Here is a 25,287-nt window from a genome sequence, read left to right on the forward strand (position 1 = left end):
TGAAAACAAAGATGGATTACTGTGTTCATTACCTGGTTAGGAAATCTTTCTTCCATCCTAGAACTCAAGGTGATGAGATGGGAATCCACACATCATTGAATAACGTGCTGTCAGAATGTCTTCTCCACACAGGAAACTAGTTATAAATATAGTTTCAGAAGGCTGCCATGTTGGTCTGCAATACAAGAACTAGATTTGAGTCCGGCAGCATCTTAAGAGATCAACAAGATTTTCAGAGTATGAGCTATCGAGAGTTAATGCTCTAAGGTACCCCATGTCATGATCCCTGGTGTCTTAGCCCGGGTCCTGCCATATTTCTGTCTACTGAATGCTTTCTGCCTAAGCAGGCCTGGGAATGTTTCCCTGTACCAGTCTGCCCTCATCTCTGCAGCTGCCAAGAAAAGGGGGGCGGGTTTGTGGAAGCGACAGTGTTTTCATCCCAATTCTCCTCATCTGAGGAATGTGTGTATATAAGTTAAGGGGAGGGCCGGACATTTCTATGCTGGAGGATATAATGTTTTCCCTTTTTAAATGTACTCAGTACTGACAATAGAAGTCAACTGCTTTCCTATACTTGCCATCAATAAGTGAGAATTCTGCTTTCAAAGTGTCGATTCCTTCACTGATCAAGCCTGGGGTTGTGACATCAAAGAACTCAAGTCTAACAGTTTTGAATTATATTTTAGTGTGGGAACAGCATAATGTCTAGTGATGTTTAAATGCAGCTAACGACCGTTCCACACAAGGGACGCAAACATTTGTAGAACATTTGCAAAATGTTTTCAATCCCTGTTTGTTCGCACTCACCCCATTGAAATGTTTTATGGCCTCCGTGAAGGGTTTTTCTCTCTCTCTCTTTTCAGTTATTTGTCGAATTGATGCTTTGAAGACTCAAAACATGGATTTTCTGTTGTGTGTATCCAAGGTTTCAGAGATTTAACCTTTTTAAAAAGAAGACACAGAATTGATTAAAAAAAAAAAAGAAGTGAGGGGGGAACAAAATGAGCTTAGGAACGCAATAAAAATGGCGCCAAGAGGAAAGTTCAGGGACTTCACAGAGATGTGGAAAACAACAGATGATCAGTTAAAATGTTTCAAATATGTTCGCACTGCAAGGAAATACGTTTTGAAAATGTTTTACTAAAAGTATTGTTGTAAAAAAAGGATTCATTTAAAACATTTTGAAGCTGGAAATAAAGCGCTTTTGGAACCAAAAGGGTAAAAAAAATGTACAATGGAAGAAAATGTTTATTTCCTGCCTCAAAATATATTCAAAGGTTTGTCTGGAAAGGGGCATAGATGGGGTTTCCAGAAAGCCCACACACTGGCCAGATCCAAAACCAACTGATGTTAGCAACATGTACTTTCTAGGTATAGGGTGTAATCATGAGAGTGTCTTTCTTCCTGGCTTTCTGCTTGCTCTAAACCTTTGAAGAGGTGATAAATCCATCATCTTGAACACATAATTCATTCATAATAAAAAGTAAGTAAGCCACCCTTTAATAGGGCAAGAATGTGTCTCATCATAGAAACATGAGTAAAAAATGAGGTTAATTTACTTGTTGGACATGCTCTGATTAGATTGTGTCCTCTCCCTTAGACTTTCCTCCTTTCCCTCTAGGAACAAAAATGACTGTTTATTCCAGATTACTTTCCTTAAGAGAACTTCAGTAGCCTGATTTTCCTGGAAGAAATAGTCAACGGAACTGTATACATTTGCACAATAGCATTAAGGTCATTTTTCAAGAGAGTACAGTACATCCATATAAGTAATGCATCTTTGGCTTTAGAAAGCACGTTTTTTGGTCACAGGAAATACCTGAAGAAAAGAACCATGTCAGGTCACAAGATTCTCAAATGGGCGGGCCAAAAAGAATCCACTCTTCTCTTAAGAGTGCTTTGTCTTCTAAACCTCGTAGAGATTAGATTTACTTGCCCATTTCTTTGTGGAAAAAGGAATCCCTGTGTTGATCATAAGAACATCAGAACAAGCCAGCTGGATCAGACCAGAGTCCATCTAGTCCAGCACTCTGCTACTCGCAGTGGCCCACCAGGTGCCTTTGGGAGCTCACGTGCAGGATGTGAAAGCAATGGCCTTCTGCTGCTGCTGCTGCTGCTGCTGCTGCTCCCGAGCACCTGGTCTGCTAAGGCATTTGCAATCTCAGATCAAAGAGGATCAAGATTGGTAGCCATAAATCGACTTCTCCTCCATAAATCTGTCCAAGCCCCTTTTAAAGCTATCCCGGTTAGTGGCCATCACCACCTCCTGTGGCAGCATATTCCAAACACCAATCACACGTTGCGTGAAGAAGTGTTTCCTTTTATTAGTCCTAATTCTTCCCCCCAGCATTTTCAATGGATGCCCCCTGGTTCTAGTATTGTGAGAAAGAGAGAAAAAACAAAGGAGAATGACGACGATAATCAGGGGCCTGAAGACTTGGGAATGTTCAGTCTGGAGATGAAGTGGGACGTGATAGCTCTCCGTAAATATTCAAAAGGCTATTGCTTGGAGGAAGGCTGCAAGCGGTTCCTGTTGGCAGCAGAGAAAGGACTCACAATAATTAGTCTGATTATGGGTGGAAAGGTACCAGCTCGATATTATGGAATTATTTTTTTACAGTAACAGTAGTTCAGCCTAGGGAAGTGGTGAGTTCCCGTTCACTGACAGTCTTCAAGCTGCAGTTGGATGGACACTTGTAAGGGATGTTCTAGGTCAGGGGTGTCAAACACACTGCTTGGGGATGGATGCAGCTCTTTAAGAGGGCTTATCAGGCCCACAAAGCCTGGCCAATCGTGACATTGAATCTAAGTGGCACTGAATCCACTGTACACATTTTTTTAGAAAGAAAAAACCAGAGGTGGGATCCAGCAGGTTCTCACGGGTTCCCGAGAGTAGGTTACTAATTATTTGTGTGTGCCGAGAGGGGGTTACTAATTGGTGATTTTTGCCTTAGTTACGCCCCTCCTCTCAGCAGTAGCGCGCAGAACTTGAAGCAGTCTAGCAGGAGGTGCACCGGCGTGCGTGGCAGCCTGCGCCTGCGTGCATTCGTTTCCCACCCAAGGACCGGCGCAGCGGCTGCGTCCTTGCCACAGCCCCGCCCAGGAATGCCCCGCCACGCCCCCGTCGTGCCCCGCTCAGCCCCATTGGTGCTAAGCCACAGTTTGAATCCCACCACCATGGGAACCTGTTCCTAAAATTTTTGGATCCCACCACTGTCTAAACCCCCTTGGTGGGCACCAGGAAAGGTCTCAGTAAGTGTTATGGCATCCATAGGCACCATATTGGGGACCTCTGACATTGTGAGGATGAAATGGGGAACAGGAGAACAGTATAAGTCATGTTGGGATGACATTTATCATAAATTTCATTCTGGTTTAGAATTGTCATTCTCCCACTGTTGAGAGCCCCCTTTCCCTGGCACTGTTCAACTGCTCAGAAGGAAGGCTTACTAGCTGTGAAGGAAGGCCAGAGAGAGGTCGACACTGATTTGCTGGCAACACTTCCGAAAGCGACATCATCATGTTAGTGACAGTTATGATAACATCCTGGTATTTGGACAAAGCTCTATAGTAAAAGCATGGAGTTTTTGCTCAGAGTGCCCCCATGATTGTCAGTGACATGATGACATCACTTTCCAGAGTGACATCATCACATAGTTGCTGGCCTCTCTCCAATCAACCTTTGCAGCTAATAAGTCCTCCCACTCCCCATCCCCCACCAGTTGCCAGAGCACACCTGGAAACCCTATTCTGGCTGACAAAAAAGGGAAACACAGGATGATGCCTCGTAGTGTTGCTTCATCTGGTATTGCTGCAGTTCTTTTGGCGGGAGGTTGAACTGGTCCTTCAGAGCTAGGGGCTGGCAAGAGGAGCAGGTAGAAGCTGAACCCCAGGCCTTTTCCACACGGGCCAAATATGACGACCTGGGGACGGCAAAAATGCCATCCCCAGGGAGCCGTTCGCACAGGCGGCGCTGCTGAAATGCAGCAGCACCAACCAGGCTCCCCTCCACCTCCCCCAGAGCGGCGTCAGGCGGCCTCCAAAAACCTCCCTCGGAGGTTTTTGGAAAACAGCGTGTTCCCGCTGGCACGGTGCGAACGGCACCGCCAGGAACATGCTGTTTTCCCCGTCCCCCCCCCACTCACCTCGTCGTCCTGAATCACTCTACTGGACTGCTGAGACCCTCCCCCACTGTCCTCCGACCCCTGGAGGTTGGTGGGCAGCATGGGCGGGTCTTAGTAGTCCAGCAGGGCGACGCAGGGCGATGAGGTTAGTGGGGGGGACGGGGAAGAGGCGGCTCCTTGTGGGGGCCGCTCGCACGCTCCCGTGCGAAGGGCCCCCATCTCTCCACTGGCAGAACTCCTGCCGGTGCAGGGGCGCCCTTTCCGTACTGCAGAAAGGGCCCGAGTTTGGAAGTAAAGTACAACCTCACAAAATTGCATAGAGGGGAGATGTTACCGACTTGTGTATGGTCACCATCCACCTTGTCTCTGAAGGTGGAAGCACTGAGAGCACACCATCAACAGAAGAGCTTAGCTGATAGGCAGTCGCAGGGCGACGAGGTTAGTGGGGGGGACGGGGAAGAGGCGGCTCTTATGGGGCCGCTCAGACGCCCCCCCGCGAAGCGAGCAACCCCCCATCTCTCCACTGGCAGAACTCCTGCCGGTGCAGGGGCGCCCTTTCCGTACTGCAGAAAGGGCCCGAGTTTGGAAGTAAAGTACAACCTCACAAAATTGCATAGAGGGGAGATGTTACCGACTTGTGTATGGTCACCATCCACCTTGTCTCTGAAGGTGGAAGCACTGAGAGCACACCATCAACAGAAGAGCTTAGCTGATGGGCAGTTTCATATGGAAGGGGCCAATTCAGCCAATATTTCATCACAGTCCATTAAAGCAAAGAGGCAGGAACTACTAGATTTGAAGTCAGATGGCCACCCTGGAGATCTTTGAGAACTGCAACTGATCTCCAGGCACCAAGATCAGTTCTCCTAGGAAAAACAACTGCTTTGGAGCATGGATTTCAAGGTATTAGATCCTGCTGAGGTCTCTCAGTAACTTAGTCCCGATCCTCTCCAAGTCTCCCCCTCCCCGCCACAAATATCCTAGAATTTTCAAACCCATCGTTGGGAACTCTTGAGTTGAAGCCAAAAATGTTTCAGATCACTGTAGATCTTTTTAAAATTGGGAGGATGCTGGCATGTTGCTGACATATCGGCACTATTTGTTTAAAATCAGTTTTACTGTCATGGATGTTCACCTTAATGATTTTGGGAATTGTAGCTTTATCAGGATTCTCATAGCCTGATCAGATATAAGGGGCAGAGGACTGGAAAGTCTTCTTCAGTTTCCAGTGTTTCTTCATTGGTAGTTATGTGATATTTCAGATTTCCATGGCTCATAACTTCATAAGAAAATGTTGCATATTTCCCCCCATAATATGGTTAGGTTGTGAGCAACAGCTACAGAGTATTTGGTCAGCCACACATACAACAAATAATCAGAGTCCTCCCACGATAATTTCTGGGATTGGCACCTGTTATCAACATTTCTGTCTTTCAACTGCTGAGCCAATCATTTCCTGTTCGGTAATTGACCTGTGATCTACAGCTTCTTTGTGTGAGGTCTTTGAAGATGGCATTCTGGATCATAATCATGGGGATATAAACACTTCCTCAGAGATTTCACCATCTTCTGGTATACAGGACTTAGCAATTATGTATAGAGTCGTTTTACTTGATGCAAAATTCAAGAGAACATGGAAGGTTCCGCGACAACATATCTGCTAATCTTTAATGAAGATAAAATAGAGATGAAATTGCTGAAGGGGATGAGCAAGTTTCATTATCTCCAGGAAAGTACTAAATGTTACTGCAATTGAAACTGAAATGGCGCTGAATTTCAGTCTATTTTAAATGGGAAGGGCAGTGACTCAGTAGCAGTGAGGTCTTTAGAGGTTATTTTGAATCACCGACATGGGAATTTAAACACTTCCTCAGAGATTTCCCCATCTTTGGTATATGTGACTTAGGGCCTTTCCGCACGGGCAGAATAGAGCGCCCCAGGGATGGCAAAAATGCCATCTCTGGGGAAGCGTTCGCACAGGAGGCATTGCTGCTTCACAGCAGTGCTGTCCTGGCTGCCCCAGAGTGGCGTGAAGCCGGCACTTTAAACCTCACTCATTGAACGAGGTTTTTTAAAAGAGCCGTCTTCCCACCGGCACGGTGCGAACCATACCCCTGGGAAGACACCGTTTTCCCCCTTCCCTCTACTCACCATTCCATCCAGTGCTGCTCTGGAGGGCTGGGGAACATGCCCATACTGCCCTCCGACCTCAAGGGGTCGGAGGCAATGTGGGTGTGTCCCTCCAGAGCAGTGCTGGATGGGACAGTGAGTGGAGGGGGCTGATGGAGAGGCGGCTCCGTGCGGAGCCACTTCTCCGTCTGGGGAGAAAGTCAGGGCAATTCGCACACTGCTGTGTGAGCAGTCCTTGAGCCTCCACCGGCACAATTCATGCCAGTGGAGGGGCATTTCCATGTGCGTGCGGAAACAACCCTAGCGATTATGTACAGAGTTATTTGTTAATTTCACCTAAAGCAAAATTCAAGGGAACATGGAAGGCTCTGAGGAAATGAATCTGCTATATTTTTAACAAAGATACAATAGAGATGAAATTCTGAAGGGAATTCAATAGAGATGAAATTCAGTATCTCATAGAATCATAGAGTTGGAAGAGGCCACAAGGGCCATCAAGTTCAGCCCCCTGCCATGCAGGAGCAGACAATCAAAGCACTCCTGACATATGTTGCGAATTCCACTGTCAAACAGCCCTGACAGTCAGAAAGTTCTTCCTGATGTTTAGGTGGAATCTCTTTCCCTGTACCTTGAATCCATTACTCTGTGTCCTAGTCTCTGAGGCAGCAGAAAACAAAGTTTCTCTTACTTCGACATGACATCCCTTCAAATATTTAAACATAGCAATCATGTTCCCCCTTAATCTCCAGGAGGGCACTGAATTCTAATGCAATAGAAACTGAAATGATGCTGAATTTCACCCTATTTGAAATGGGAAGGGCAGTGGTTCAGTATCAGACGATCTGCTTGACATGCAAAAGGTTCCAAGTTCAATCCCCCGTAACTCCAGTTTAAAGGACCGGGTCATAGATGATGCGAAAGACCTCTGTCCAGGACCTTGGAGAATCACTGCCAGTGTGACTAGATCAGGGGTCTGCAACCCACGGCTCCGGAGCCGCATGCGGCTCTTTCAGCCTTATACTGTGGCTCTGCATGGCCTGGAGGTCGGAGGGTAGCATGGGCATGTCCCTCCAGGAAAGGTGAGTGGAGATGCCAAACTCTCCGGCTCAGTAGATCTTCGGGGCTGTGGAAAACGGGTCCAAATAGCTCTTTGGGTGGTAAAGGTTGCTGACCCCTGGACTAGATAATATCACCCATGATGGCCTGACGGTTTCATTGAGTATAATGTAGTTTCATAAGTTCAAGCAAAAGGTTAGGTCAATATGCAAGTTTGGACAGCTAGGGTTTCGATAGAATCAGCAGCATTTGGATTGGGAGCTGTCGCCTATTCCTGATCAACCACAGGAATGGAGGAGGGACAGCGGATGGAGGTGGACAGGGAGAAGAATGTGAGGCTCGCGATCTTTCCAAGCCCAAGGTTGACACCATTCGCAGACATCGCCCTTGGATTGTGAATTTCTTGACTAATCCAGCCTCCTCCTTATAAACATCATCATCCATCAGTAAGCCTCTTGATATTTATCTAGCGTACCTCTTAAACTGTCAGCAATCGGGACTCCCTCGGCAACTTGTTTTGCCACATGCGATTCCTCCCAGTGTGTCACCTAATTCTTCCATACTTTCATTTTAGGATGGCTTCTCCTCTCTTCCTCTGGATGTTTCAAGGAAAAACAACAACAAATAAGAGCTAAGGGCTGCAGCATTTTTTTCAGCATTCGGCCTAGAAACAAAGACTGCATTCCTCTTAGCTCTTCTTTGGTCCTTTCTAAATATAGTCCTCGTCTCGCACATGCTTTGAATTCCACCCAATCTGCTTCTCCACTTTGCCCATTCCCTGTGATCGACAAGCATTGTTCAGATCCAAGGCAATATGACTCACAAGTATTTTATTTTTGAATGTTTTTTGGCAGAGTTCAAAAACACCTCCCTTTCAAAACTGAATTTCAGCAAGTCTAGAGAAAAAAAAATCTCCATATTTATTTCAATTGTCCTCACCCTCAGTGACTTTAGTACACAGCTGAGTTTAAATGGATCTCTAGCTTAAAAGAAGAAATGTATCAGAAATCACACAAGAGGCAAGCCTTTATTGGCATAGACAACAGTACAACAATAAAAAAACAAATTAAAAAGCATATACAGTACAGGAAATAAATGTTAGGTCGAAGGAAATCTACTGGCGTTTAGTAATTTCCAGGAGAAGGTCTGCCACTATCATACAGAGAGAAGGATCAGGGTTGTCCAACAAGTAGTGTAATCTAATTAAATCGGGGAGATGGGGTAAATGTAAAGATTCACATACTTGGATCTGATTTCCTTGAATCTGAGACAGTGTAGTAATTGGTGGGCCAGAGATTCAACTGAGCCATCGTTACATGAGCACAATCTTTTAGCCTTTTCTTGCTTATTAAATCTGCCATGTAACAAGGCAGAAGGCATAACATTAAACCTGGTGAGCATTATGGCTCTCCTTTGAGCAGGGTTTATTAAGCAATACAGGTAGTGTGCCAAGTGGCCCCGTTCAAACGGATATCAGAAATCAAAAGAAAAGAAAATGAGAAAAGTTATGAGAGTGAATATTTCAACAACTTTTTTTTGGAAAAAAAAATCTAGTTGGAATTACTGGCATCTGCTTTCAGACTCAAAAATAGGAGAGCATTCAGTGTGGCCCTGATATGGTGTCACTTTGGCATCTTTTTTTAAACACTAAGAGTTTGTAAGATAAACTCCTGCTTAATCCATTAATGTAGTTAGCGTATATGAGTGGAGAAGCCCTGAATTGTCAATAATAGTTATTAACTGGGATGGCTACTTGATAGGAATTCATAGAAACTGTCCTGAGACATTTTACTTATTTATTTATAGATTCATACTCAACTTTTCTTCCCATGGGAACCAAAAGCTGTTTAGTGGACTTATCAGACATCTGCTAGCTTCCTTAAAAAGTTCTCAGATTATTCACTTTAGGCAAATTTACTTTGAAATTATTAAGAAATAATTATTAAGAAATTATTAAGAAATTAATAAGAAATAAGACAAAATTCAGCTATAGCTCTACTAAAATAAAAATGGTATTTGCTGGTTGGCTAAAGAAGCTTTGAACTATCCTCCAGCACTGGAAATCTAGAACGCCACTTACAGGAGAAGACACGTTGAAGATATCGGAGATAAGATAGCATGCAGCTGGCAGAGAGCTCTGGTTACCAACGAATTTGTATTAGGCAGTTGTGGAAAATCTCAGCCAATTTATGATAACCTTGCTGAGTTTTCAAAGCCAGAGAAATTCAGAAGTGGTTTGCCATTGTCTGCTTTTGCATAATTACCCTTGACTTCCTTGGTGGTCTATCATCCAAGTACCAACCAGGGCTCATCCTTTTTAGCTTCTGAGATCTGATGAGATTAAGATAGAATAGACCACAGGTGTCAAACTCGCGGCCCTCCAGATGTTACAGACTACAACTCCCATCATCTCCTGCCAGCATGATGCTGGCAGGGGATGATGGGAACTATAGTTCATAACATCTGGAGGGCCACGAGTTTGACACCTATGGAATAGACCAACCTGGTCAGGAATATCATCTGAACCAAAGGTTTGTTATGTCATATATTCTTTCTGACAATCCACTGTGAATGTGTGTTGGCTTGTATGGAAGTAGGCAATTCCACACTGGCTACACAATTATTTACTATCACACAGTAAAATGTTAGATCTAATGACATTAATGCTCATGATGACCAGGCAACTTAAACCATCCTTAGCCTTTGTTTTCAGAAAGAAGCCATAGTGTGGAGTTAACATTGCAGTCAAGGTGAATTCTCGAGGATACAAAGTAATTCAAAGGACAGTTTTCCTTCTCATGTCTCTCGTGCAGGCATTGTGACTCCATAATAGAGAATCAGCTTTGCATGCAGAAGGTCTCAGGTTCAGTTCTTTGCATTTTCAGGTAAACAAGATCAGATGGGTAGTGAAGTAAAAGAACTCTATCAGAGACCCTGGAGAGCCACTACCAGTCAGATCAAGCAGTTCTGACTTTGATAGATCAACAGTCTGGCCGTTTCTGCACAGCCACGATGGGGGTTGGGTCAGTGTACATGAGTCGCAGGGCAGGGGTGTGTGTCCTCAGGCCTCGGTGACGCTCCGGACGGTCGCAGAGAAGGTAAGTCGATGGGGAAAGGGGGGAGGGATGGCACCTTCCAGCCCATTTTCCAAAAACCTCGCTGGGGAAGCGAGGTGGGAAAATGGCGGCTTCGCGCTGCTCGGGAGGAGCGAGGGCGGCGCGGCTGCGCAGCAGCTTCACCCCCCGTGCGAACAGCTCCCTGGAGATGGCGTTTTTGTCATCCCCAGGGCTCTGTTTATGGCCCGTGCGGAAAGGGCCTCTGAGTCAGTAGAAGACCTTATTGATGTTCCTTATGAATGATTCACAAAGGCCAAGGTCCTCAGACATCAGATTACACTGGTTATCTAGGGTTCTCTTCCTTGGACCCACTGGGTTCTCTTCTTCAGACACATTAAACAGAATACTTATCTGCACCTGTCAATTCTGTTTCTGTTCCCCACATGAGCAGTGCAGGATTTACCTATAAGCTTTGTGGGCTGGGGCCTAGGGCCTCAAATTCTAGTAACTTACGGCCAAGGTGTCTAGTATTTTTGACACTGTCACAGGCCTTTCTTACACATGTTGTCATAATGTACTGTAGTCTCTAGACAACCCTTTAGTAATTCTCCTTGCACTCCATTTCAGAATAATACTGCCTTAAGCAGATAACTCGACACTAGCATTGCTTTCTGTATGGATTTTGTCCTTCTGGGATTTCACTTGAGAAGAGGAATTGAGGATTGTGACATTTCCATAAGAATGTCGACTCAATGCATGGCAGCTGTGAAACAGGAAAATGCTATGCTGAGGATAATTAGGAAAGGAATGGATAATAAAACTGCAAAGATGGTCATGCCCTTATATAAAGCAGTGGTGCGACCACACTGTGTTCAGCTCTGGTCGCCACATCTCAAAAAGGATATTGAATAGATAGAAAAAGTCCAGAGAAGGGCAACAAGGATGTTTGAGGGATTGGAGCACCTTCCTTATGAGGAGAGGCCTCAGCGTTTGGGAATCTTTAGTTTGGAGAGGAGACGTCTGAAAGGGGATATGATTGAAGTCTATAAAATTATGTATGGGGTAGAAAATGTTGACAGAGAATTTTTTCTCTTTCTTGCAATACTAAACACCCATCATCATCCTCGACTTTGCTAAATTTTGTTTAAAACACTCTTCCATCTTTCTCTAGTCATGAGGATGGGCTATTGGGAAGGGCCTCATAAACGGAATAGTCTAGGACAGCCATTCTCAACCATGGTTCCGTCGTACCCTGGGGTGCCGTGAGCATGTCCCAGGGGTACCGCGGCAACACTACCACCACCACCCCTCATTTTTGTGGTGTCTCCCACCGGCGCCAGCAAGGACATGGAGCTGGCCCATGGGGCAGGGCCTGCCACAAGGTCAGCAGCCACCACCAACCCCAGTGCTTCCCTTCACCCTGGGAGGGGAAGGTGGGGTGTGTGGCAAGCAGGGGCAATGGGAGGGGACAGTGGAGGGTGGCGGCAGGGGTACTGTGAGATATGAAGAGTGAGGTCGAGGGTACCCTGACCTCGAAAAGGTTGGGAAACACTGGTCTAGGATCTCTCTTCATCTAAATCCAGCAATACTCACAAGAAAGTGAAAGTATTTTTTTGCTTAAAAGAATTAGAAGGTCTAGAAGACAAAAAAAAAATTTTCTCCTTAAAAGAACTGTGCTATTTGCCTGAGCAAATCCTTCACTGAAGAAACACCAAGACGTTGGGTGAAATGTTAACCAGAAGCAATTTTGTTGTCACTTTTTGACCCATACAGATGTATACATCAAACAATCCATAGGGCGTGGCAGACCAATTACATTGTCTTGAGCTGGGAGAAACTAATTGTCTCAAAACAGGGAGGGTCATTTTTTTTCTCTTTTTGTCTCACTTGCCGGCTAGTAATCATCAACAGGGTGGTAACTGTTTACAGAGATCTGAAGTGTCATCCTATATGGCAACAGATTTGGAAATTCACAAAGGATGTCTCATTTCCTTCAGGCTATAGAGCAGCACATATAAAAAGGTGATCCTTCGGGGACCTTCTCTATCCATTCTTCTTTGTCAATTGTCCTTTAGAGAACTGGTAAGTTCCAAAGGGTTTCTTTGGGAGGAGTCACTCATTTTGGAAGCTTTGTTTGTTTGTTTTTAACAGCTGTGTTTTGGTTGCCAGTTGTAGATTCTAGCATGCATAGATAGAAAGGTGCTGCTAAGGTGGATCTAGGGGACAGTTCAGGACATTTGGAAAGCGAATAATTGGAAGCTAAATATGATGTTCTGCAGAGTCAGATCATTGGCCGGAGAGGGTCAGTATTGTCTAATCTGACTGGCAGCAGTCAATATTGTCTACTCTGTATTGTCGAAGGCTTTCACGGCCGGAATCACTGGGGTTCTGTGTGGTTTCCAGGCTGTATGGCCGTGTTCTAGTAGCATTCTCTCCTGACGTTTTGCCTGCATCTGTGGCTGGCATCAGATCCTCTGAAGATGCCAGCCACAGATGCAGGCAAAACGTCAGGAGAGAATGCTGCTAGAACACGGCCATACAGCCCGGAAACCACACAGCACCCCATTGTCTACTCTGCCAGCAGCAGCTTTCAAGAATTTTAGTTAGAGGTCTTTCACATCGCTTGCTGTCGAACTTTTTTTAGCTAGAGATGCCAAGGATTGAAACTGGATCCTGTTGCACGCTAAGCTGATCCTCAAACAGGAAAGGAGGAAACCTGGGCTATGGGTAAAATGCCCCCCCAGAAATAATGATTTGGAAGGTTTCAGTTGAAACCCAAATAGATTTTCACTGCTGTCTTAATAAGCATCATGTTATTGCAGTCTGTAGCCAATGGTGGGTCAGGAGTTCGACCACAAGAAGATCAGCTTAAAGGAAAGCCTAAAAAATGTGCTTGGATGAAAGACAGTCTCGGGCTGCTGCTACCAAATTTCATGTAAAGCAGTACGTCAAGGCATTTTCTGTACAGGGAGAAAATCTGAGGAATTGGGAGCTTCCCCTAAGGCAGGCATAATTTCTCGGTGCTATGTATGTCTACATGGGATCTACCAACACTCTAGCTTATGCTGCTACCAATTTTTACAATAGATATTAGCTGGGATACCTGCTAGGAATCCCCACTGGTAGACAACCCTCTGAATTGGCTGTTCTGAGCTGTGGGGCCATGAGAGCCTTTGACAGTGTATAAACCCTGTTGGTGCTGTGGACAAATATTAAGATCCACATTGGCTACATCTAGAGTTTCCTTTAGGGGGGGGGTAAGCAGGGGCTTTTTTAATAGAATATGTCACAGTCCATTCCTCGCGCCTGGAAATTACCCCCATCCTGAGGACGCAAAAAAAAGGCATCTTGGAGAGAAACTCCATACAGATTTTTCCCCAAGACGTCCTCAGAATGCCTTATTTCTGCTCAAGCCATCCTATTTTTGAAGATGCTTTGAAGTGCTCCTTTTTCCCTATGTGATCTGCAAGACATCCCTTGATCGACTTTGTGGAATGCAGAGCTCAGGTGGAGTCTTATTTTTTCCCTGCCTCACTGTTAAAGTCTCTGGTCAGTTTCACTCTCCTCTTGCTCCCAACTTGTTGTGTGCTACTGAAGGGATTCTCCCAACCTCTGGTCGTGCTGGGTTTTCCAGGCTGTGTGGCCGTGGTCTGTTGGATCTTGTCCCTAACGCTTCGCCTGCATCTGTGGCTGGCATCTTCAGAGGTGTATCACAGAAGGATGTCTGTTACACACTGTGTTTAGTGTCACACAGTTTGTAACAGACTTCCCTCTGTGATACACCTCTGACGATGCCAGCCACAGATGCAGGCGAAGAGTTAGGGACAAGATCCACCAGACCACGGCCACACAGCCCAGAAAACCCACCACGACCAGTTGAATCCGGCCATGAAAGCCTTCGACAATACATTTCTCCCAACCTCCATTTGCTGAAGGATGTCCCAGGACATTTGCTCTGCAGGCTCCGATCCTGGGGACCTTTTCAGCCTGAAAAGTACATTGCGGTATTCAGCTCTTTTTGCTGATTCCAGCAATATATAGTTTTTTCTTTTTCTTTTGAAAAAAACAAAAACCCTTGTTTTGGAGGACCTGTATTTGAAGATATGCAGACATGATGAAGAAGCAGCAGTGGCATAGGAGGTTAAGAGCTTGTGTATCTAATCTGGAGGAACCGGGTTTGATTCCCAGCTCTGCCGCCTGAGCTGTGGAGGCTTATCTGGGGAATTCAGATTAGCCTGTACACTCCCACACACGCCAGCTGGGTGACCTTGGGCTAGTCTTGCAGCTTCTTGGAGACTCTCTCAGCCCCACCTCCACCCTCACCAGAGGTGTTTGTTGTGAGGGGGGAAGGGCAAGGAGATTGTAAGCCCCTTTGAGTCTCCTACAGGAGAGAAAGGGGGTATATAAATCCAAACTCTTCTTCTTCTTCTTCTTCTTCTTCTTCTTCTTCTTCTTCTTCTTCTTCTTCTTCTTCTTCTTCTTCTTCTTCTTCTTCTTCTTCTTCTTCTTCTCCTCCTCCTCCTCCTCCTCCCTCCCTCCTCTCCCTCCCTCCCTCCCTCCCTCCTCCTCCTCCCTCCTCCTCCTTCCCTTCTCTGCTTTCTTGCCCCAGCCAATGGAGGCAGGGAGAATCCCTTCAGTAGCGTACAAAATGTCAGGTTCAAGCGGAGGGTGAAACTGACCGGAGAGCTTACTGGTCGAGCTGGAAAAAGCCTCTTCCCTTTTCTTACACCTGTGTTGCCTGAGAAACAAATGAGAAGTGGCTTTTTAAAAAAGACAACCCCAGGACATCTTATTTCGGGTGTGCAAAATGAAATTAAGAAGTCGAATCTTAGGTATCCTCCAGGTGTCTGATTTGTGCTGCGTAGAATGAACCGCTGCTGGTCAGGTGGATTCCACGTGACATAATTATGCATACTTATTCACATAAGTTGATGTTTAGCAACACAGGTATCCAGCGGCACCTTCAACAAGATTTCCAGGATACCAGCTTTTGAGAGGTGAAGCTCCCTTCATCAGATCTGATGGGAGCATTGGCCCTTTCCGCACGGGCCTTCTACAGCGCCCTGGGGACGGCAAAAATGCCGACCAGAGGGAGCTGTTCACATGGGGGGGAGCAGCTGCTTTGCAGCCACGCCACCCTCGCTCCTCCCCAGCGGTGCGAAGCTGCCATTTTCCCACCTCGCTCCCCGAGCGAGGTTTTTGGAAAACGGCGGCTTCCAGCCGCTGCCGTGTGAACAGCAGCGGCTGGATGGCACCATCCCTCCCCCCTTGCCCAATCAACTTACCATCCCTGTGACCGTCCGGCATGGCGCCGAGGCCTGGTGACATGCCCCCCCTGCCCTGCGACTCCGGAGCAGTCACGCAGGGCGGCAGGGCGCGGTCCCCAGCCTTGCCAAGCGCATGCAACCCAGTCGCGAGGGACGGTAAAATTGCCGACCGGGCGGCCGATGCGCAGTGCGCGGGCGCTATCAAGTTCCCCTTCATTACTACGGGACCCGTTCGCGCAGGTAACAGTCCCAGGGGGGTTGGGTGAAGGCGTCATGTAATGCCGACTCCAACCTCCCAGCCCCGGCATAGCCATGCGGAAGTGGCCTTTGACTCTCCAAAGCTTGCACCCTGGAAATCTTATTGACCAACATGGCTATCCTCCTGAACTGATCTTTCTCATGTTCTCACGCTATAATGCTTCATACACCAAGTGAATTCTGTTCCCAATCCTGTGGTTTCAGATCACCCCCCAATCTTTCCAAGATGTCCGGTGGTGGAAACCAGTGCTTCGCCAGCTGCCCAGCCTCAACAGTGACCATCCAGCCTCCCCCCTTCGTCCTGACCATCCCGGGACCCGCTCTGTATTGCCCCAACCAACCTATGGCTATTGAGCAGCACAACCCATGCGCCGGCAGCGGCTACGGTATGGGTGGCCCTGCTCTTTACGCTAGCAATTCTGGCACCTCCAACGTGTCCAGCTTCTACTCTCGGGCTCTGCCAAGCAGCTCCTTCAGCACCAACTCCTTTCGGTATTGATCGCAAGAGAACGGGGATGAAGGAAGAACCAGGAGGCCGTTGTCCAGATACTCAGCTGGCGGTGCTTTCCGAATACCTGACTTTCCATAGCCGCGTGTCTTGAAGAAGCACTGAAACACGGATGGCCAACAACTTGGCACTTCAGTCATAACTTTTCAATGCATGTCTTACGTTTCACATTTCTGTCATGTCTGTGTCTTATTTCTTATGTGTGCCGGTCAATAAAGCTTGGGTAACTTTGCATGAATCCAGGACTGTCAAGAACTCTTCCTCTGTCCAAAGGTTACTAATTCTATGACTGTTAAAAAGGGGTTGAAAATGAGGTGGTCATCAGAAGAAGAAGAAGAAGAAGAGTTTGGATTTATATCCCCCCTTTCTCTCCTGCAGGAGACTCACAGGGGCTGACAATCTCCTTGCCCTTCCCCCCTCACAACAAACACCCTGTGAGGTAGGTGGGGCTGAGAGAGCTGAGAGAGATTCATCAGAGGTTTTGGGGTTAATATTGGCATGATTGCCAAGCAAACACATTAACAAGGGGTGTACAGCCCAGAGCTGGAGTTGGGGATGCTCTCTGGGGCAGGGGTATTGTGATCTCTTAATATCTTCCGGAGGGGTGTGATGGCTATTTGCAGAGCAGGTATGGGCAAGGGCAAGTCCAGACAAGTTCTTCTGTGTCCTTGTAGGCACACTAGCCAATGCAGAGAATGGGGGGGGGGATCCCCATTTTGGCATGGCACTGCTAGGCGCCCCAAGCATTAGAAAGATGAGTAGAGACACTGCTGTCTTAAAACCAGGGTTCCCCCAACCCGCCATGGGTTGGACTGGTAGCAACTACACCATGCTGGTAAGGTTTATTGGGTCCCACTACAAAGTGAGAGAATGCCATTAACTGGGGCATTAGACTCCGATCTTGACAAAAATATCCTAAGCTTGCAGTACATGTGACACTGCCGCTTGGAGTCAGTCAGACTCTTGGTTTACCTCGCTCAGCACAGTCTGCTTTGACTGGAAACATTTCTTCAGCCTTTCAGGCAGATAATAGCCTCCCCTGTCCACTCCACGCTGTTAGGTCTGGGATCAGTGATCAATAGGCGGACTCTAGATACAGGATCAGTAGCCTTTATTGAGTTGGCAACGGGCACTCTAAAGTGTCAAGCAGCCAGTTCTGCTGATCTGGCTTCTGCATTCATATTTATCCCCCAGGTTTTGCTCCCCATAAGTCCCCCTCCCGCTTTCCTAGAGCAGGGGTGGCGAACCTTTTCGAGACCCAGTGCCCAAAATTGCACCCCCAAACCCACTTATTTATCACACAGTGCCAACATGGCAATTTAACCTGAATACTGAGGTGTTAGTTTAGAATAAACGGTTGGCTCCGAGGCGTGTGTTACTCGGGAGTAAGCTTGGTGGTAGTCGGTGGCTTGGCTTTGAAGCCACCGTGCAACTCTTCCAACGGGTGAATCACGACCCTAAGAGGGTTCACTCAGAAGCAAGCCCCATTGCCAGCAACCGAGCTTACTCCCAGGGAAAGGATCGCGCTGTAGTTCTTCGCATGAAAATCAGTGGGGTTTAACAGCGCTTAACAGGGTGACCTACACTGCTTCCCCAAAACTGGGTCTTCGGTTTAATGCTAATAATCGAGCCCAGCGGCCCAGGCCAGCCTAGATGTGTGTGGGGCCAGATTTCCCACATGACAAACTCTGTTTGCACGTGCCCACAGAGAAAGCTCTGAGTGCCACCTCTGGCACCCGTGCCATAGGTTCGCCATCACTGTCCTAGAGAATGTAAGAAAGTAAAGTGTGAACAGAGGCCCTTTGAAAGTTTCAAAGCGGCCCTTCCAAGGCTGAGACTGTGATAGTCAGATAACCTCCTGCTGTGTTTGCTCCAGCCTCCTTCCCCCTCCCTGAGCCTCAGCAGGGTCAGCCAAGTTATCTACATTTACAAGCACACAGGCACAGATCAAACAGAGTGAAGATCCATTAACATATCAGAAAGCAGGTTACATTGTCAAGCATACATCAATCCTTATCCAGTGGAACCCATACTCCCACGCACACAGGTGCGAAACCCATTGCCCAATGGTGCCTCGGTGGCTGATGCCAGAAAAGCAGGAGCCATTCCTGACACGCTCCTCCATCCCAGCCCTTGGACTTAAGTTCCTTTAGCTGGAAATCAGGTCAGGGAAACTGAGCCAGAAACCTTCCACATAAAACAAGCAATGCCCAATGAGTTTGGGGCTGAGGTATCCTCCAGCATGGGAAATTAATGAAAAGGGTCACGTCTCAGCTGCCCTGGGTGATATCTCCAAGAACTGATTGAGACCTGGCCAAATCTGAGAACCCATAGTATTTTCTCCTTCAAGTCAGACAAGCCTCCATGCATTCCGTTTGTGCAGGAGCAGCAGTGGCGTAGGAGGTTAAGAGCTCGTGTATCTAATCTGGAGGAACCGGGTTTGATTCCCCGCTCTGCCGCCTGAGCTGTGGAGGCTTATCTGGGGAATTCAGATTAGCCTGTGCACTCCCCCACATGCCAGCTGGATGACCTTGGGCTAGTCACAGCTTCTCGGAGCTCTCTCAGCCCCACCTACCTCACAGGGTGTTTGTTGTGCGGGGGGAAGGGCAAGGAGATTGTCAGCCCCTTTGAGTCTCCTGCAGGAGAGAAAGGGGGGATATAAATCCAAACTCCTCCTCCTCCTCCTCCTCCTCCTCCTCCTCTTCCTCTTCCTTTTCTTCGTCGTCTTCGTGCTTCACTGCTACGTCTTCGTAAATTAAATGCATCGCCGCTCGTCAGTTCTTCGTCTTCGTCTTCGTCTTCGTCTTCGTCTTCGTCTTCGTCTTCGTCTTCTTCTTCTTCTTCTTCTTCTTCTTCTGCTGCTGCTGCTGCTGCTGCTACTGGAATGTCTCGAGCAAATCACAAAGCGGCAGAAATCAGCCACAAGTCATTCTTCGGCAGCGTAAAAGAGGCCTCCGGCTTTTCATTATGTTTCAGTGCTGCTTGCCAAGAAAAAAAAATCCTTTGCGTTTACATTTCGCTCCATAGTCATAGTTATTTGTTAATTAAAAATTGTATCCCATGTTATTTCTTCAGCATCAGAGGGTCTAACATAGCAACAAGCAGTTATAAATGCATTACAAGGGGAAAAAAAGATGCAACCGGATAAAAACTGCACATGTTGTGTCAGAATTTTAAAGGTGCCTGTGTAACCTCTATCTGTGGGTTCTGTGGGGCAGAACTTGGAATGAGTTTGCAACAACAAATTTTAAAAAAACAAAACGGTTTACTTTCTTAACATATAACCTCAAACATCAACATTTAACATCACACTTCAAGGTCCTGTTCAGGTTGCATTTTCAAGTCCTTATATTTACAGTCTGCTGATACTGCCAAGTCCAATTCTTCTTTGCAAGTGGATTGGCTCCTGAAGACTCCAAGGGCTTGGTGAACAGGATTCAACATGATGAAGGTTGCCAGGAGAACTCTCACCCATTACAAACATAAAAAGAAACCCTGAAACAATAAACTCCAACATTTACAACATAGCAAAAATAAACAACTACCTTCCCAGTAGTTCCCAACAACATTTGCAGTTACTTTAACAAGGTGTTAAGGGCTTATACAAACCAAGGTCCGAATCTGGTAGCCTTGTCTCCTCCAACTACATGAGCTCTGCAGCCTCTTGCTGCTTTGAGTCTCCACCCCTTACTGGGTCAACCCATTCTGAGCATGGGGGTTACACCTGCAGATTCAAAACTGTTGGGGACCCCAGGGCCAGCAGAAGTTCCTCCAGTCCAAAAAGCCTTCCTTCAACCCATGTCGTTCTTCCTTTTCTCAAAGTGGAGTAAGACTTCACACTTCACTCAGGGGAATGGTAGGATGCCAGCCACATCTTGCAGATTGACGGATCATGGCCAAGGAATGCAACTGAAAGATCAGCTAAGTTCTGCTGTTATCGCTGTTTTAAATGGTTTTAGTAATTTATTTAACTGTATTTATATTTTTGTGTTGTACACCACCCAGAGCCTTTCGGGGATGGGGCGGTTTAAAAGTTTAAGTAATAAATAAATAAATAAATAAATAAACAAGATCAGAAAAACTAGGGCACAGAAGGAAGGAAAGAATTCAGAGGAGAGAACAGGTCTATTGAAAAGGGACAGGGCGAGTAAAAGGGAAGGAACAAAACACACATGTTTCAGTAGAAAGAGAAAGCTCAGAAGAAGGAACCACTGAATACGAACTGTTCACCCATCCATCTGTACCTTTTTCCTGCTTTCTTTTAACGGGATTGCTTGAATGCTGGGCAAGTCCTCTAATTTAGTACTGTTGTTTTAATTTTCGTATGGTTTTATTTTAAATGTTTTGAATGAATTATTATTGACTTTGTTGTGACCCGCCCAGAGTCCTGCGGGGATAGGGCAGGATATAAATTTGAAAAATAAATGAAATAAACAAAACAGCCAGATTGCAGCAAATCCAGAGCGTGCCATTGGTTCATTCTGCACAGCCTAAATAAGACATCATGGTGATGCTAAAAAAAAAAAGGCATCCTGGGAACACATAGATTTCTTCCCAAGATGTCTTTGGGATGCCTCAAGGCATCTCTTTAGGAGAACACTTCAAAGTGCATCTTTTCCCTTTAAGCTGTCTGCAACACGTTTCCTGCCTGGCTTTGCAGACTGCAAAGCTCAGGTCGGATCTTTTTTTCCCCCTGCCTGACTATTTTGCACTCTGGTCAGTTTCACCCTCAAGTTGTACCCAACATTTTGTGTGCAGTTAAAGGAATTCTCCCTGCTACCATTTGCTGAAAGTTGCCCCAGGTCGTTTGCTGCGCAGGCTCTGGTTCCGGGCGCCTTTTCATCCGAAAAAGTACATAGTTGTACTACGCTGGTCCTGCCCATTCCAGTAATATACAATTCTCCTTTTTAAAAAATGAGCTATCTTTGTAGCTACACAGACACAACTATGAGGATTTTAGCCGCTCAGAGGACTTCCCACTGAAAAGCATTGGAACTGCGGAGGATTGGTCTACCACCCATTGAGAAGCTTTGAGATGCCTTTGCTGTCTGGAAAGCACACCAGAAGTTGCTTCTTTTCAGGACATCCCACAGATGCAGGGGCGTAATGAGGCAGCCCTGGGCAAAACCTGAGTTGGATGCCCCACCCCCCATGGGTGGCCACTCCACCACGACCAATTTTTTTTGGCACCAGGACATTGGTGCCTGCAGGGGGTGCATTTTTAGACATATCAGCACCACAATTTCAGCATGTCATCAGGAGACTGTCCTTATGCTACTCCCCAAGTTCAGTGAGGTTTGGTTCAAGGAGTCCAAAGTTATGGACTCCCAAAGGGGGCACCCCATCCCCCATTGTTTCCAATGGGAGCTAATAGGAGATGGGGGCTACAGTTTTAAGGGTCCATAACTTTGGCCCCCCTGAACCAAACTGCACCAAACCTGGGGGGTACCATAAGGACAGTTTCCAGATGATACCCTGAAAGTTTGGTTTCGATACATCCAAAAATGCACTCCCTGCAGGAACATCCTAGAAATTTGCCCAAGAATCTTTGTTCTGCATTGAGTTTTCTGCATTGCTGTCAATGGGGGTTGCAGGCTGTGGGGGGCACATTTCTAAGAGGCACAGTCTCAAGGCACTTTCAGGGTCTCATCAGGAGACTACCTAGTAATGATACCCCCCAAGTTTAAAGTGCAGTTTGGACAAGGACCCAAAGTTATGGACCACTCAAAACTGTAGCCCCCATCTCCTATTAGCTCCCATTGGAAACCAATGGGGATGGGGGCACCCCCTTTGAGGAGTCCATAACTTTGGACTCCCTGAACCAAACCTCACCAAACTTGGGGGGGGAGCATAGGGACAGTCTCCTGATGATCTATGTTTGACATTGTGGTGCCGCTAGCCTAAAAACTGCGCCCCCCCTGCAGGCCAAAAATGGAAAACCACTAAAATACCCAAAAACGAACCCAGCATTTTGATGCCCCCCACAAGGTGATGCCCTGGGCAGCTGCCCACCTTGCCCAATGGGCATTACGCCAGTGCACAGATGTCTTTTTTGTGCTTTGAAGAACAGACCATTTTGTTCAAAACATGATCCCTGATTGGCTGGATGACTCATGAAACTAATCCAACAAGTATTGCCCTCATTTTATTTATGTATTTTGTCAGTCATCCCACCCATTTTCTGTTCAACTACATTTTTCTTCTCTAGCATCATTACTAACTTATGGAGGCCTCACTCCCTACATGATCTTTTATTTGGAGGAGGAGAACTGGTGGCAATGGAAGATATATTCAGCCCTAAACTGTATAACCAAAGTTAGAGGTTCCTGTGAACACCATCTTTAGGCAAGTACTACTTTCAGACCCTTGGGAGGTAAAGATCTAGTCTGTTTATTATGGTTGACTTTAGGGAGACAGCGTGGTATAGTGGTTAAGAGCTTGTGACTCTGATCTGGCGAATTGGGTTTGATTCCTCGCATTTCCACATGAACCATGGACTTTAATCTGACCTTGGGCTAGTTACAGTTCTCTGTGAACTTTCTTAGCCCCATCACCTCACAAGATACCTGTTGTGGGGACGGAAAGGGAAGGTGATTGTAAGCAGCTATGAGGCTCCTTTTGGTAGAGAAAAGCAACGTACAAAAATAAACTCTTCTTCTAGTAAAAGATAAAGTTTCCCCTTCAGTCGTGTTCGACCCTGAGGTACCACTGCGAGCAGTGAATTTATAGGCAAACCTCTTTGTGGGGTAGTTTGCCATTGCTTTCCTTGGCTATTCTTTACCTAGATGAGGCTAGATGCTCATTTACTGACCAAGAAATGGCTGGCTGGCTGAGTTGACCATGAGCCAGCTGCTAGGATATCTGACCCACAGAGGGCTCGAACTCCTGACCACGTGAGTGTCAGTGCAAGCACTTAACCACTACGCCATGTGACTCCTTCTAGTAAGAGGTTGATAAATAATTTTCTGGGATTTATGCAGGGCAGACACAATGAAAACATTTATTTACTCAAGAGTCAACAGTGTGGAATTCATTGCCAGAGGACATAGTGATGTTCACAGTGATGATGGTGGTAGAAAATGACATCAAGGCACAGCTGACTTAGGGCAACCCTGCAGGATTTTCAAGGCAAGAGATGTTGAGAGATGGTTTGCCATTGCCTGCCTCCACATCACGCCCTAATATTACTTTGATGGGCCCGTTCCGCACGGGCAATATACGGCACCCTGGGGATGGCAAAAACGCCATCCCCAGGGAGCCGTTCACACAGGTGGCGCTGCTAGAATGCAGCAGCGCCGACCTGGCTCCCCTCCACCACTCCCAGGGCGGCGTCAGGCCGCCTCCAAAAACCTCCCTCCTGGAGGGAGGTTTTTGCAAAACAGCGTGTTCCCGGCCCAGTTCCAAGAGAGGATCAGACTAGCAAAGTTATCCACAGGCATAGACAGCTTAAAAAGAGTATTAGCAATTCATGGAGGATAGGTTTATCAATGGCTACTAACTCACAGCGACTAAAGGGAACCTCCACATTCAGAGCAGTAAACCTCTGAATAATACTGCCAAAAGGCAACATTGACCTCTACACTCTGTCATAAGCCCTCCAGAGTAATTGCTTGTGTAACCTCTAACTGTGGGTTCTGTGGGGCAGAACCTGGAATGAGTTTGCAACAACAAATTTTAAAAACAAAATGGTTTACTTTCTTAACATATAACACGTAGAACATCCAACTAATTAACATCATTGACTTCAAGGTCCTGCTTCCAGGTTTGCATTTTCAAGTCCCTTATATTTAAAAGTCCTACTGATACTGCCAGAGTCCAATTCTTCTTTTGCAGAAGTGGGTTTGGCTCTTTTGAAGACTCCAAGGGCTTGGTGAACAGGATTCAACATGATGAAGGTTTCCAGGAGAACTTTCACCCATTACAAACATAAAAAACCCTTAACAAGATGTTAAGGGCTTATACAAACCAAGTTCCAAGTCTGGCAGCCTTGTCTCCTCTCCAAACCACATAAGAGTCCTGTTTCCAGTCTTCTTCGCTGCTTTGAGTCTCCACCCCTTTCTGGGTCAACCCATTCTGAGCATGGGGGTTACACTTGGTTGCCATGACCCTTTCTGCACAAACCATGTAAACCATTTTGAGGCAGGTAAGAAAATGTTTCCTCCATGGGGTATCGCACTTTTTTTTTTTTACCACCAAACATTTTAATTGCAGCCTCAAAACATTTAAAATGAATTCTTTGGTTGAAACATTTTGAAAATGCCTTCCATTGCCTGTGCAATCTTTTTAAGGTGTTTCCCATGCCTCTGTGCCAACCTCAGACTTTCTCCTTGGCTAGTGTGACCAGACGTCCCGCTTTTGGCGGGACAGTCCCACTTTTAAGCAATTTGTCCCTCGTCCCGCAGGGTTTTTTAAATCTCCCGATTTTTGGAAGGCTGCCACACTGCCTTCTGGGGCGCTTCTGTGACAGGGCGGGAAACAGGGGAGCGCCCCAGAAGTCAGTGCGACAGCCTCCCGCGCTGCCGCGCTGCCTTCTGGGGCGCTCCACTTTAAAAAGGTGAAAATCTGGTCACCTTATCCTTGGCACCATTTTCTGAGCTTACTCTGTTCCCCTTCTCCTGTTTATTATGATAATTCCACGGCTCTGTTATGAAGCTCAGTAGGTAACCTAGGCTGTTTCCACACGGCCACGCTGGGGGTTGGGTCGGCGTACATGACGCTGACCGGACTCACTTCGACCGCTTTGCATCGTAACGGTCCTGCTGGCGGTGCGGGAAGATGCGCTGAAGCGCGAGTTCTCTGCGCGAGGTTAAAAGCTTTATCCCCCAAATGGCTTGCCATGTCCTCCGCTCTCCGGGCGGTCGCACAGGCCAGGGGATATGCCCCCCTGC

The 25,287-nt window shown here is 46.6% G+C and overlaps 1 protein-coding gene across 1 annotated transcript; it reads left to right on the plus strand.

The window, feature by feature from the left end:
• The first annotated feature begins 12,332 nt into the window (after positions 1-12,332).
• Positions 12,333-16,637, plus strand: LOC125439306 (scale keratin-like). Its single transcript, XM_048508354.1, has 2 exons — positions 12,333-12,448; positions 16,096-16,637. Exon 2 carries the CDS (start codon positions 16,118-16,120, stop codon positions 16,388-16,390), a length of 273 nt encoding a protein of 90 aa, XP_048364311.1. The 5' UTR covers positions 12,333-12,448; positions 16,096-16,117; the 3' UTR covers positions 16,391-16,637.
• The last annotated feature ends 8,650 nt before the right edge of the window (positions 16,638-25,287 follow it).

This window comes from Sphaerodactylus townsendi, linkage group LG01, assembly GCF_021028975.2.
Source record: "Sphaerodactylus townsendi isolate TG3544 linkage group LG01, MPM_Stown_v2.3, whole genome shotgun sequence".
Lineage (NCBI taxonomy): Eukaryota > Metazoa > Chordata > Lepidosauria > Squamata > Sphaerodactylidae > Sphaerodactylus > Sphaerodactylus townsendi.

Coding starts and splice junctions, on each gene's coding strand:
- LOC125439306 (XM_048508354.1), top strand. CDS start 16,118: ATGTCCGGTGGTGGAAACCAGTGCTTCGCCAGCTGCCCAGCCTCAACA.